The sequence below is a fragment of the Rissa tridactyla genome, chromosome 2 (assembly GCF_028500815.1).
Source record: "Rissa tridactyla isolate bRisTri1 chromosome 2, bRisTri1.patW.cur.20221130, whole genome shotgun sequence".
Taxonomy (NCBI): Eukaryota; Metazoa; Chordata; class Aves; order Charadriiformes; family Laridae; genus Rissa; species Rissa tridactyla.
In genome coordinates this window covers 4,953,093-4,966,898 of record NC_071467.1, presented here as the reverse complement: position 1 = coordinate 4,966,898, position 13,806 = coordinate 4,953,093, and the positions used below count along the sequence as shown (strand labels likewise).

Below are 13,806 nucleotides of genomic sequence, written 5' to 3'. Positions count from 1 at the left end.
TTGTCCTGCTTTTTTCAGAAACCTGTCCGCACACGTTCTTCTTTAAATTTCAGTAAGTCTAAGGGGAGGGGGCGAAACGAAAGCAGATTCAATTTCTACTCCCAGAATACTAATGAGAACTTCTCTTATCACCTTTAATTTTTCTCGACTATTCTCTTTGAGATGGCATTAGATCAATGCACGAGCTACTGCTCGTGCAAAGATTAGATAAGAATTTTGCAAGAGGTTGAGGACGAGCTGCATAACCTCCTAAGCAAAAAGCCTGAACAAATATGAAATGGAAGAGACGCAAGAGATAATTTAATGGTAATTAAGCACACACTGCCACAGGGCAATTGAATAGTTTTCCTAGAAGTCTTTTGTGTTTGCTCAATTATTACTTTTATTATTGTTGTTAATATAGTTAAATGAGAGAAACGAGAATATTTTTTGTCTGTTGAAGAGAAAAAAGACCCTATCTTCAAGAGCGTAAAGCCCATATACACACAAAGACACAAAAATGAAACTCTGACAAATTTAAACAATTCTACCAGTTTTTTCTGCTTACTATGAATTCAGAAGCATGTTAAGAAGGAAGAGGAACCCTGATCTGTGGGTTTTGGAGATAGTGTTATCTGGGAGCTCGTGTTTCACCTGCAGAACCGCCCTCCTTGGTGGCATGTGCAGACCTTTACTTATGGCTTGGAAGTTCAGTTAACAGTGTGCGATGCCTGGAGGAAGGCTGAAGAGTATATCATCAAGAGAGATAGATATGTGTGTGTGTGTGTATATATATATATATATGGGTGTGTGTGTATATATATATATATACATGCCATTCAAGCACAGCAAGTACCACTGTTGCTGTTCTGCACCCCATTTTAATTGTTCCAAACGAGATCCCTCCAAAGGCTAAATCATAAAAAATTATAGGATGCTATTTAATATAAATTAATTTTACCTAGTTTCTAAGACAACACTAATTTATATAAACTTGTCACACAAACCTTGTTTTGAAAAAGCACCCCAAAAAAACCCAACAGACCAAACAAGAAACTGCAAAGCAGCAACCCGTACCAATTTCCACCAGCCCAATGAAGCCTTTAAACTTAAACTTAAATGAAGTTTAAATTTTAAATGAAGCCTTTAAACTTTAAAAGGCTCCTGCTAAACCTGTGTGCCATTACTTCAGTTATGCCACAAACTAGAGACCAGGTGCTCTGGCAACAGTAAGACTCCGTGAAGTCTGTAATCATCTCAAATGCTTCACGGTCACAATGTTTTAGCAACAAAAATGCACAAAGATTAGAAGACAAATACTTAGATTTACATTAGAATTATAAATTCAGGTGTTATGCTGCTAAAAGCCTTTATACTTTTTATTTGGTAACAATCAAAATCCCAAAATATTATGTCTTAAGCGAAACACTTCGGTTTATGTTGCTTCCACTTACGTACCCATTTTGCCTTCCAGCAGAATGTGCTTATCTGAACTCCCAGAGAAAAATATATTGGAAAACAGTTTTAAAGAGGACAGAGACAAAAATAATTTATTGCTGTGGTGATTTCAAGCACCTTTTCCCTCGGATTTTTTTTTGGTAAATGTTCTAACAAGTTTAAATCAGATTTACAGTCAAGCAGGTGTATGCTTTGAGGGGGGGGAGGATTAGTCTATTTAAGTTTGATTAAACATGGTATAATGGAAATGCAAACCATTTCAGGCTTCCGGATGAGCACTACCACGATGTCAGTGTTAGAAGAAGCAAACAGATTTGGATTTGCTCACTCACAGGCTGGAAAATAAGAATCAAAGTGTGACCTACGCTTCACATCTGTAGTTAACTTCTTGGTCATGACAGCTACAGTCTACTTCACGGAAGGGATGCAATATGCGGAAAATATAAATGCCAAGCATAAATACACCTCTCGGAGATAGGAAAAAGTAGTGTTTTACATGTTCTGATAAAATGTGAAATAAAATTGTCACTCCCCAACAGACACTACCTGCGTTCAACGGATACATGCTTAGAAAGGGTAGCAGCATTTATAACAAACAAGAATTCAACATAATCCCACGCCACAATGCATTTCCTGACGTGTTAACGTCTTGACATTCAACAAGAATTCACTTTATTTACTTTCTATTCTCACCAATATGTTTAAATATTTTTTTCATCACTATTCTTCTTTGGCTAGCCAGAACAAAAATCTGTCTTCTGTCTTCAGTCTTTTGAGCATTAAAAGTTCAAAGATACTCTTAAATCACAGGAAAAGAAAGGAAGTGAACACTGAACCATGAGCTAATAAGCGTTTTCCACAAGGAAGACAGGCACGTAAACAAAAGCCCAGTTTAATTTCTGATGTCAGACTTCTAAAATATTTGGGGTTTTGCCTGAATAGGCAAATTACTGACAGTGTAACTTCTAACTTCTCAAAATTTACTAGGAAATAACGGGCGCTTTCCCAGCTATATAAATGGCTAGCAAATTCCAGCTGGTATCATTTAAAATAAAAACTGGAGACAGAGGAAAGCCCGTGTTTGTGAAGATGGAGAAATCAGAGAATAGCCCTACGCTAGTACACATGATTTAAGACAAAATCTATCACAGGCCTCGTATTTTATATACCAGCTGCTACTTTCAAAAGCCATCTGCTTCATTTTCCTGCACACTATTTTTTTTTTTTATGCAGCTGCAGTATTTCAGAAAAACGTTCACCCAGGCTGACAAGCCATCTTGCCAGCGCAGTTCATAAAAACACCACGCTGGATTTAAATTTCTTTATTAAGAACAGGAGTAAAATCATTCTGAACTTAGCACTGAATGCTTTCCAGCAGTTTAAGGATTTAAAAAAAACCAAAACCCAAACCTACTTGCTGTGTCTTAAAAATGTATTTTAGGTTTAAATTTGCTTATATCCGTAGAAATTATTTTTTAAAAATTATCAAACTTTCTATTGAGTTTTCTTTTCAAGCGTGACTGCTGCGGAAATTCTTTAGCAACAGTACTATCAAATGGTGTCTCAAAAAGGGCGAATACCAATAATTAGCCACCACAGCGGCTTTCCCAGCTCATTTAATGTTACCAAGAAATTTCCCACAGGATAATCTCCGATTTTTCAGGAGGACAGTTTAAAAATAAGCAATCTATTTCTCATGCTTTACTTTCCATGTCTATGACCTACTTACACAACTTAGTCCTTTTTTATTTATTTTCTTTCAAATCGGCATTGATCTGAAAACTGCATTTAAACAGCACTTCAGTCATTAAGTGCCCCCTAACGAGTTAAGTGCATAGCAAAAAAAAAAAAAAAATCACAACACATAAGATATTTAGATAAGCAAACAAAGAAACAAAATGTCTTCTGTACTCCATTTAGTAAGTACCAGACGAAGCATAATTATAATAGTTTAACGAAGCATGGAAAACAACGATTCACACCACATCATTTACTCCTTATCCATTTGTTCTATCCAGATATTTTTAGCTGGTGTTTTTTATGTTCAGAAATTCTGTACTTGTGCTTAGTGATATTTATATCAACAAATACAACCTTCCTCTTAACCTGCCTGTATCTGTGACAGTCTTTTATTTATTCTCCTCTTTAACGGCTCAGGTATGTTCTGACACCTGCTTTTAAACATTGACGTTTCTATTATCTGAAGGTATTTTGGTGTTTGTTTTTTGTATATAACAACTCACTCTCGGACACCACAGAAACTGCTCATTGGGATCTTCCTTTTACACAAAGACACATCACTTCTGGGGACATTGGTCCTATGGAAGTCCAGTGAAATTTTTCCTGTAATTTACCAACTCTTAAATTCTGGCTTCTGTAACACGAAAGTTCAGAATACCTCCACATATCCAAGAGAAAAGCTGATCTTCAGCAACTACTTATGTGACCAAGACAACGACTGAAGCATATACCACATTTATTTTCCCCACAATTTCACATTCCAAATGAACAAAGCTGCTCTGTGCTCCGAGTGCTCCTGTTCAGAACACTTTTTGTTCTGCACTTCAGCAGGTACCACATTGAAGTCCACCATGATCCATGACACAGCTCTTCCGTGGTACCTTGTAAGACATAATTATTTCAAATATTCTGTAATCTGTCTTGTAGCATTAAATGCACCGCAGAAATGCTGTAGCGTACCCTGGGACAGATACATCATTGGATGAATGCGGAACAATCACCCTACATAATTGCCTATTTCCGTAATCACCAAACTGCAAAAGGAGATGGTTCCTCCAACTTCTCACAGCCGAGTCCACCCTCGTTCACCACCAGCAGGTTCCTGTAGGACACTGAATTTTCTTCACTACAGGCTCAGAATAATCAGCTTGTAAGAGTAGGGTCCCAACCCACATTACTACAGCTTCAGAAAATCTTATGCAAAATTAACCCTCAAAGATTTGTGCTTCATCTGCTCTGAACGAAGCCCCATATGCACAGAAGCCCAGGGCACGCTTCTAATGTCATCAGTATTTTTAGGAGCCACCTTAATGATTGTAATGGTGGTTTTTAAAACATGCACAGGAGGGAAACACATGTGTTTCCACCCCTATTTACCCATCTGATAATATTAAGACTTATTATAGAAGCTAAGTCTACATTAGGGAAAATTAAGGCTTTGGCTTTTTCTAGTGGAGTTAAAAGCCCCAATTCAGTATCAGGACAACATTCATTTGCCATCTGCCCCCAGCTGCTCCTCCTCTTCGTCTTCCAAGGTCACCGTCTCTCTATTATCTAGAGGTGAACTTTGACATCTCTAACTAATTTTGGAAGCTCCTCTGTTAATAATAAGGGCATTAGAGATGGGATGGGGGGGAGAAAATCAACTTCTGACGAGGCATTGTTAGGGACAGAATGGCTAAAAATGATCCCTTCTGTCCGAGCAGGCTGATCTCCAGATGTCACTGCAATACACGCTGCTGCCTCTCAGATCTTCGATAAAGTAGGACTATACTCTTGGGAGCCACAGAGTACTCAACCTACTACGCTTGCCTTGCCAACAGCTAATTTTATACTTCTTCTCTCCGACACAGAATTTTTCTTTTCGAGGGCAAATAAGTCCAAGCATCAACGTGAGTCAACTTTTTTTTTAAAAGTAACAAAGACATATCTACGCTTCAGTAGATGGAAACCGGTCCTGAGCATTTCAAATGTACCGTCTTGAATTAAGGGTAATTCACCTATGATTGCAAGAAAGCCCACAAGCACTATTTTCACCATGCCGGTTGACAGGTGGAAATTTGAAATCAAAGCGGTCATTTTCCTTTGGACTGAGCTTGGCCGACTATTTAAGAGGTATTTAGGAATACAAGTGTGTTTTACCTTCCTGTCATACAGCACTGCTAACAGAAAGCAGACATTTGACCCAGAACATTTGGAAGATACCAAAGTAGCTACATGACGACACAAACAGCAAGATCCACAACAAGAATGTCAGCATGGTTTTGAGAGGGTAAATCAATTTTTATAGTTAAAAAATGAATACTTTATGAGGAATTGTGAAGTTTAGCAATTTCAAGAAACCGACCCCTGTAAAGGATATCTCACTCATAATTATTTTTACAAGCTGTAAGGAGCAGATAGGTGACGTTCAGTTTGATTTATATTCTTACCATTTTTTTTAAATAATTTTTTAAAATATCTTTTTAAGCAGCTGCAATTCTTACATTTATTACCAAATCCCTTTAGGGCGCAGTTTACGTGTCAACCATCAACTCTTCCTGAAAGATCTTTTTTTTATTTTTTGTTTTAAACAGGCTGCCAATATCAGGAACAATGCCAGCTTTTCTCCCTATGTCCTTGACTTTCTTCAACGCTTTTCCTGTCAAAGTCATTTGCTTTAGGTCTCCTATTTTTATTAGGGTATAAGAGATGTTGTTATTTAATTAGGTTAAAGAGTCCAATTCCCAGCCTGCACTTCAAATTATATCTCATGCACCTAAGCCTTATAAAACTTTAATCATTAAGTTATTACAGTAATTGCCTGGACTTGAAATTTCCTACATGTTGGGGGACCGTGTTATAAAAATAACTGAATTTGCGTGATGCCTTTATCTGCCACAATATAAAAGGGAATTTTCATTTAAGAAAATACATTTTAAGCGTTAACGTTGTCTTCACAGACACTACAGAGGCTGAGCAAAAACGTGCCATTTGTCCACAAGAAACTTTGCCTCCTCTTTAGAGGATTTTCTTTTTTTTGGAAGACAACAAGTATTACTTTTTCCTCTTTTCTTTTTAAAAACAGTTTTCATATGAAAATGAGCCTGCGTTGTACTTGTCTGGTGAAACACTGAATCCCTGTGGCACCGAATTCAGCTTGATTTTTGCAGAACATCATTGACCTGCTCTAACTTTGAGATCATCCTCTCTCTACTTGTAATTCTTTCTCTTGTGCATTACACAAACTTTGGATTATTTCAAAAAGCAAAACCAAAATACGCTCCAGTCCTCTGGTCTCCGTTATTTTATGTATAGGTACACCTCAGGGCAGCTCCACGCTACAGGCTAAACAAAGCAGCACACAGAAAAATTCTACGCTGACAAAACTGACCTTTTCTTGTTCTTTGGGTTCTAAAAAACCCCAAAAAGTTACTTTAAGAGTCTTCAGTTTGAAGCACAAGGACAGCAACAATGGAAGGGCTGATGCCCAAGAGCTGTTTCCCCCCTCCACTCTCATACAGATGCTCACTCCCTTTTCACCAAGGGATAAACCATCTCCAATTACTGGAGGCTAACGCGTTATTCAAGGATAAATGTGTGCAGGCTCTTGTCCCACAATAAAAGGAAGGCAATTCAAGTAGCTTACGTCTGATTCTCATTATAAGAATGTTTTTAAAAGCTGTATTCTATCTTGATGTGAGATATTGCTTTCGTTCCTCACTCAGCTATTAAGGGAAAAGAGAATCCTCTCCCCTTTATTTCTACCTCCGAACAGCCATGTCACCGGAACAGAGGGGAAAGGGAGACTCTCACAATGAATTTCACCAACACTTATTTAAAGCAGCCGGAAATGCTCCCAAAAAGTACAAGAAAAATGTGAAGTCTAATTTTCATTATTGAAAAAAATCCCATTTTTAATTCTCCTTTTGTACCCTTATGCTTGCTTGAAGTTTTCTTGAAAAATGGTAAAAATTGATACAAAAGACAGATATCTTTATTCTTCTGAGATTTACTGTCAACTGAACAAAAAAAAAGAGACTGCTTACTGATAAAAATAAACTTACAGTATTTCTACTCAGCAATCCTGCGTTCTTGATGTTTAAGGTTTTGGGGCTGGGCTTAGAGTTCACTTTGGTTCAGATTTGGGTACACAACACAAAGGGACACAACTGAAGGCTGGCACATAAAACCTACACAGCGAGCATCTGCCAACTGTGCAGACAACCATAAATCTGGCATTTCCTCATTTTTTTAATACTTTAACCTCACAATGCACTGGGTGGGTTCCAATTTGCCTAATTTGGCTGAAATCGTAAGCAGTTGGGCCCGAGGGAATAACACAATGAGTATCACCCCTAAACGCTCCACTTAATGAAAAAAGCGAAGACACCTCCGAAGACCTGTCATCCACTGCCTTGGACACCTTCCAAACAGCCCAGTAAAAAAAGACACACTTCTAGCGTCAGTCTGTTGACCAGAGCTCTCAACTGGGATGTAAAATGACGTGCCTTGAACACACAACTCCTCCAGTCAGGAGGAATGGCCTGAGCATCGGCCTCTCCCCCATCTCCAGCCTCAAAGCCTGAAACACAGATGCTTCCACAAACTGCACGGTATCAATATTATTATGACTAATTCTGACATCACAAACAAGTTCCATGGTGTGTGCGTCCCCCACTCTCACACACATGGATTTTAATCCTTTGCTCTACAGATTGCAAACCAGGGGCACTCTTCTGAAAAGTCTCGTTAAGTGCCCCGCTTTTATACTTCTAATTAGAACAGCTTACGCCCACTGCAGATGGCAGAATGACCGCCCCCCAATTACAACCGGCTGTACATCAAGCTACAAACAGTTCTGGTCGTGGGTTCGTGATTTGTTCAAGGCTCTTGAAAATAAAGAATATATCCAAAACAAAGAAAGGTCACAGCATCCTCAGAATAATCAAAACTAAGAGGAGGAAAAAAACAAAAGGAAAGATTTGACATACTTAACTCCGAGCTGAGAAGACTGAAATGCCTGCACCAGTTTTCACAGGGCAATGCACTCATTGAGGTGAATGGGAGTAGTCATGCATGGCAGTTATAAACGTGTGCCAGTTTTCAGTTTAACAGCCCGATAATTGCGGTTTGGGTCAACTGCATGAATAAACTGTGTCTGTTGACAGTGATTAAGGTAACACGTTGTTATCTTTACAAATGTTCTGTGCTTTTCTGGAAGATGAAGATCACTTGAGGATTCAGTCTCTTAAACTTTCAGCTTCTTTTTTAACACCACTGCTGCTCTGCAACTCAAATTCAAGAAAATAATCATATTTTCTAAAATCCATGGACAATTCATGGGTGACAGAGGTCACCATATTTCTTTTCCTTCTCCATGAACTTTTTCATTTGATGTACATTTTTAATAAGTCAGACAACATGTGTTTAGGCGTTATCAAGTTAGCAATAGGTTCTCAGCCTCATTTGATGAAAAGAAAGATTTAGTCACAGGCAGCATCTGGTCCTCAAAATCTTCTTCTCATTTATAACATTTATAAGGAAAGAGCAACATATTTGACTTTTACATCTACAAAAGCCAATTTGATTACAGAAGAGTTATTCTGTTGGATTTTTTTTAATTCTGTAACTGGGTCCTATGTTGATTATTTCTAACATAGTTATTTCCGGGCAGAAAGCTCAAGATATCTATGTATGCAAAAGATGGGCAGACAGTGCTTAGAGATACTGTTTAGTGTTGGTTTTTGTCAGAGTTAGGTTGATGGTTGGACCAGATGATCTGAAAGGTCCCGTCCAACCTAGCTGACTCTATGATTTACATACATTCTGTTCTTCTTGCCTACATACGAGATGATACGTCTGATTGCGAAGGGTGAGCTGTGGTTAGCAAAAAAGAATGTTAAAATGTTGTGGGAATAACAATGAGAGGGGACCAGAATGTGAAAAATTGTCTTTCCTTGTTTTTCCACATTCTCCTATGTTTTAGGTCTGTTTTATGATCTGGCATTATTCCACAAATTCTTTTCCTGCCTTCTTTTCATAAGCCAGTGGGGTTGCCTTAACACTCTTATTAGATAAAAGTAATTGTTGTAATTTATTCAAATGGTCAAGTGAGACTTATGGAGCAAAACAGAGTCATGGACAGAGAAGACAGCTCTGAAAAGTTGTGCACCTGATTTCCATGACAATGATGACCCAAATACCTTGAAGCACCCCAGAACCAAGAACCATGACTTTTGAAGAAACAGAGTTTGAAATACCTCACAATAAGGTGGAGAAGAAAAGAGAAAAAAAAAAGGTATAGTGTGCAGAGCAAGGAGACTAGAACCTCTGATTTTAATTTTATAATAGAAGTAGGATACAGGCCATCGTCAGATACGGGGAGCTGTCATCTTTGCATACCAGTTCCTGCTACCTTTCATAAACCTTCTTACTATTCTGAGACATTTGTACCCGTTTCTAATGATTTCCGGAAATTTAGTAAAAATGTGTTTCTCAGAAAATGCTACAAAAAATTCCGTGCTTGAAAGAAAGAGTTCTCTGAGGCACAAATGAGAGGACGCTGCAGCGTTCCCTGCTCTTGGATAGGGAAATGATGTTCAGGAAATTATTTTGGAGCTCATCACCCACTTCTGCATCATGGAAGACACAGCTCTCCTATGTTTAAAGCCAATGTGAATGAAGTCAGTCACCTGCTGCGGAGGTACCGCATGAGGAACACGATTTTGTTGTTACTAGAAGAACCGCAGGCAGTACTAAAAAGTCACCAAAATCCAGACATTTTTAGGCTGAAACAAGCATATCACACAGATCAGTTAAACTAGAATGCTAAGTTCAGACAGAATTGCACCAGAATTGTCTTCTCAGAAGTCAACTCCGTCATACATCAACACAAGAATTTCATCACACATTAAAATAATTAAAAATCCTTTAGCAGAAATGTGTGTGTATACAATCAAAGATAGAAGACATTTAAGAAATTAATACGAGCGTATTAATTCAATATTCTGCTGTCAGATAAAGTATTAGACTAAGGGGAGGATTGTGTTTTCCTCTTTTTAGAAACTTAAAAAGAAAATTTAATCAGAATTACTGTTTCCTAGTTCCTCATCTGCAAACGCATCTGTTAACAAGGGCAGAAGCGTGCCAACGCTTTGGAGAAGCTCCAGTTATATCCTAATTTTAGGGGATGTTGCTCAAGAATTATGGTATGCCCCAAGCAACCAACCGAAGATCAGGATATTTTGGAATGTGGCAGAGGCACAAACAAAAGAACAGCAGCCCATGGGAATAGTTTTCCTGGTAGAAGCCTTTGGGGTTTGAGTAAAATTATCAGCACTTCATAATGTTGTTCCTTTGACACAACAAAATGCATCAGGTAAAAAACCAAAAATAATTTTCCCATTTCAAAACAAAACTCCCGAGCTTTCCTGGTGTAGTTCTTGAGCTCTGCCATTTCATCTGACTTCACAAGCCCTCTCTGCCTCTCATTCTTACCTTATCTCTATCGTTACAATACTCCATAAAATGACTCCTTTAAAGAATCTAGATTAAAGCTAATCCTCCATACAGAAGTGCAAAGTATTGCTTAAAACTGACATAAAAACGTATCTGGGTCACAGACCTGTCACCATGAGTAACACGAACTGTTTGTGAAGCAGTAACAGTATTTCGGTGTATGAACACAGACAGCATACCACCCTAACGCTGGAAAAGACCCACCTAACAAGCAGCAAATAAGAAAGTTTAAGTTTGAATCTTTAGAGACACATGGATTCTTAACATTAGGGGATACTGTAACAGTTCTCATCCAGACTTCTCTACGAGATATCCCTGTGATTAAAATTACTTAAGTGAAGAAAACGAAGATTTAGGTGCTTTATTTATAGAAACTTCTACCATAATGCAGTTTCACTAATCAATAAGAGATACTCAAATCAAGAAAACAACCTAATCATATGGGGGGGAAAAAAATTCCACGGTCGTAGTGAAATTGCCCACTTATTTGCACTTGCAAAAATAAAGAAATCCAGCATTTTAATAAAGTGTGAAACAACTATACGAAGACAGCTGAACAATAGTAAATTTTACCCAAGTTAAGACAACAACTGCAGAATTACCTTGTCTTTGGAAAATATTCCTTATCACTTCTCAAGGCAAAAGATGCCATGACCTTCATGCCCTTTCTGCTTTATATATGCAACCTTCAATTTTACCAATTTCTGTTTCTGCAGTAACATGTTATCGGCATAAACAAAGCCAGAATTTCCCAAATTTATGCCAGCAACAGAAAAGAGCAGTAGAACGGAACATACCTGCTGATAGAAAAAATTTAGAGTTGGTTTGTCCTCAGTGAACTGGTTTAGAAATCCTTTTGGCAAATATCGAATTCTCAATTCGTATCTGAAAAGCAAGAAAAAGAGAACTGGTGAGACAAAATAAATAATGGAGATTTCTTCACAAATAGATGCCTTCAACATTCTTAAAAATAAGGATAAAATCGGAAACAAACTCAGAAAACTAAGGGGAAATTTTCTCTTTTGATTACTCGCAGAACTGGAATGTAGTATCTGACAGTTCATAAAAATATTTACAAAGCACCTTTGCAACAGAAACAAACATAAACCCCTGCTGCTTTCTCAAAGCTTCAGTGGGGACCGAAGCACCAAGACTTGCAGCAGATGAGCTATGAGGGCCAGATCCATAGGAAGGGAAACCCAAATTAGGTGACGACAGCAGACAAGCTGCCATAACCACCGACATGATGCCCTGGTAACAGCTTTTATCTTTGGTTATCACAAGCGTGGTACTCAAAACACAGATCCCAGTGCTCCAAGTGAGACTGGCAACCACTGTTACTCACCAGGAGCCACATCCTACAGACAAAACAAGGGCTTACTCAAGGAACATGACTCCACTCCTCTGATTAAGCGCTGCAATATTCACCTCTGAATTGTGCCAAAGGTTTTGAAGGGATTTCTCTGTAAAAAGGTTTTCTTCTTCCTTATTCATCACCAAGATGTACGCAGAAGCCGAATGAAGCAGTTTTCACCATGACAGTCATATTTTTCAACTTAATAGTACATCACAGAGCAAGGCAGATTCAGAATGAGCCTTGATTCGTGACGTATACCAAATTTGTATCCCTTCTTAAACCCAAAACTACTACTTCCAAGCCCTAAATTTAATCCTATTGCTTGTCCTGAGGTAACAGCCCACGATGTTTGACATGCCCTGCATGTTTCCCCCTCTAACACATTCCTGCCATGAAATTCTGATAATAAATGTCCTCATCCCTTTCGGTGTGCCAATACAGCATATCCTAAGTATAAAACTCTTACAGCCCTTCCCCAAAATAAGTATATTTAGCAATCTACTCATGATGGTAAGAGCACATATTGCAACATTTCAATCTATTGCTTTCGGCAGGACAAGAACGTCTTTTCAGCAAGTGATCTGGCTGCCTGCAATCAAGATTTATAGGGGAATGTGATAAAAAGTTCCTAGGAGTTACTGCTGCTTAGGATTCCACGGCAAACAGAAGTTGTAGTATTCTTCTTTGCTTTGAAAGATTCATTGAAAACACACTGTCCCATCAGAAATTATTAAAATACGGAAAGCATTTAGAAACTGTAATTACATTCACATAAAATATTTAGAATTAAGTTTTTTCATATCATGGCAAGTTTATGTCATAAAGGAAAATGCATGCTCAGTCTTCTTACACACAAAAAACATGTTTTTAAAGTAAAGGGTCTTCAGACTGCAGGATACACAACAGCGGTGGAAAAAAACCTGAGGGAGGAGAAATTTTTTACGATGAGGGCGGCGAGAGACTGGAAACAGTTGCCCAGAGAAGCTGTGGCTGCCCCATCCCTGGAGGTGTTCAAGGCCAGGCAGGACAGGTTTGAGCAACCTGCTCTAGTGGGAGGTGTCCCTGCCCACGGCAGGGGGTTGGAACTGGATGATCTTTAAAGTCCCTTCCAACCCAAACCATTCTGTGATACGACGACACAGACATATAAACAAAAAAAATTCAAAGTCAAAATTAAGACAAATTCTCAAAAATTACTCTAATTGAGGAGGCATGCACATTCACTTTCTATTACTGATCACTGTTTACCTTTCATATACATAGAAGATATCTAGTTATTCAGTAAAATTTTAGCGTTTAAGGGCTAAGGAGAGAAAGCAGCATGAGCATAGTGTCCAGAAGCAGAACTCCCTACGCCCAGCCTCTGCCACATCCCCTCAAATCTACCGCTGAACACCACTACCAAGACTCTCATGAAACAAAACAAATCTATGTAAAAAATTATTTGTTTGCATTTTGTTGACTCTATAACCCGGCACATCCTACATTTTAAGATTAAAACCAACACTGCTCTCTGAAAACTGTCCTTATGGATTTCTCACAGTTTCCCAGGTGCCTTTTCTTCTTCTATTCTCTCATCCTTTATCTATTTGAATTCTTCTCCATGGCAGCAGGTTTCCACATGAAACAGCAAGTAGGAAAAAGAGTATTATTCAAAAGTGAAGATCCAACCTCTGAGCAAAGAAAAGTTGGCTAATCGGATACTTGAAGGTGACTGGCTAACTGGTTATCTGTCTTGCAGCACCTCCCACTTAATTAAAACATTTTCATCC

At 38.3% G+C, this 13,806-nt stretch overlaps 1 protein-coding gene across 8 annotated transcripts in view; it reads right to left on the bottom strand.

Annotated features, from left to right (window-relative positions):
• Positions 1 to 13,806, bottom strand: part of PTK2 (protein tyrosine kinase 2) — a 230,891-nt gene that overhangs the window by 106,412 nt on the left and 110,673 nt on the right. For all 8 annotated transcript variants that reach the window (XR_008464916.1, XM_054191983.1, XM_054191984.1 and 5 more), the window contains one exon: positions 11,475 to 11,562. Coding sequence is in view for 7 of the 8 variants with exons in the window: in XM_054191983.1 (XP_054047958.1) it covers positions 11,475 to 11,562 (88 nt within the window). In the remaining variant the exon portion in view is untranslated. The remainder of the gene's footprint in view (positions 1 to 11,474; positions 11,563 to 13,806) is intronic.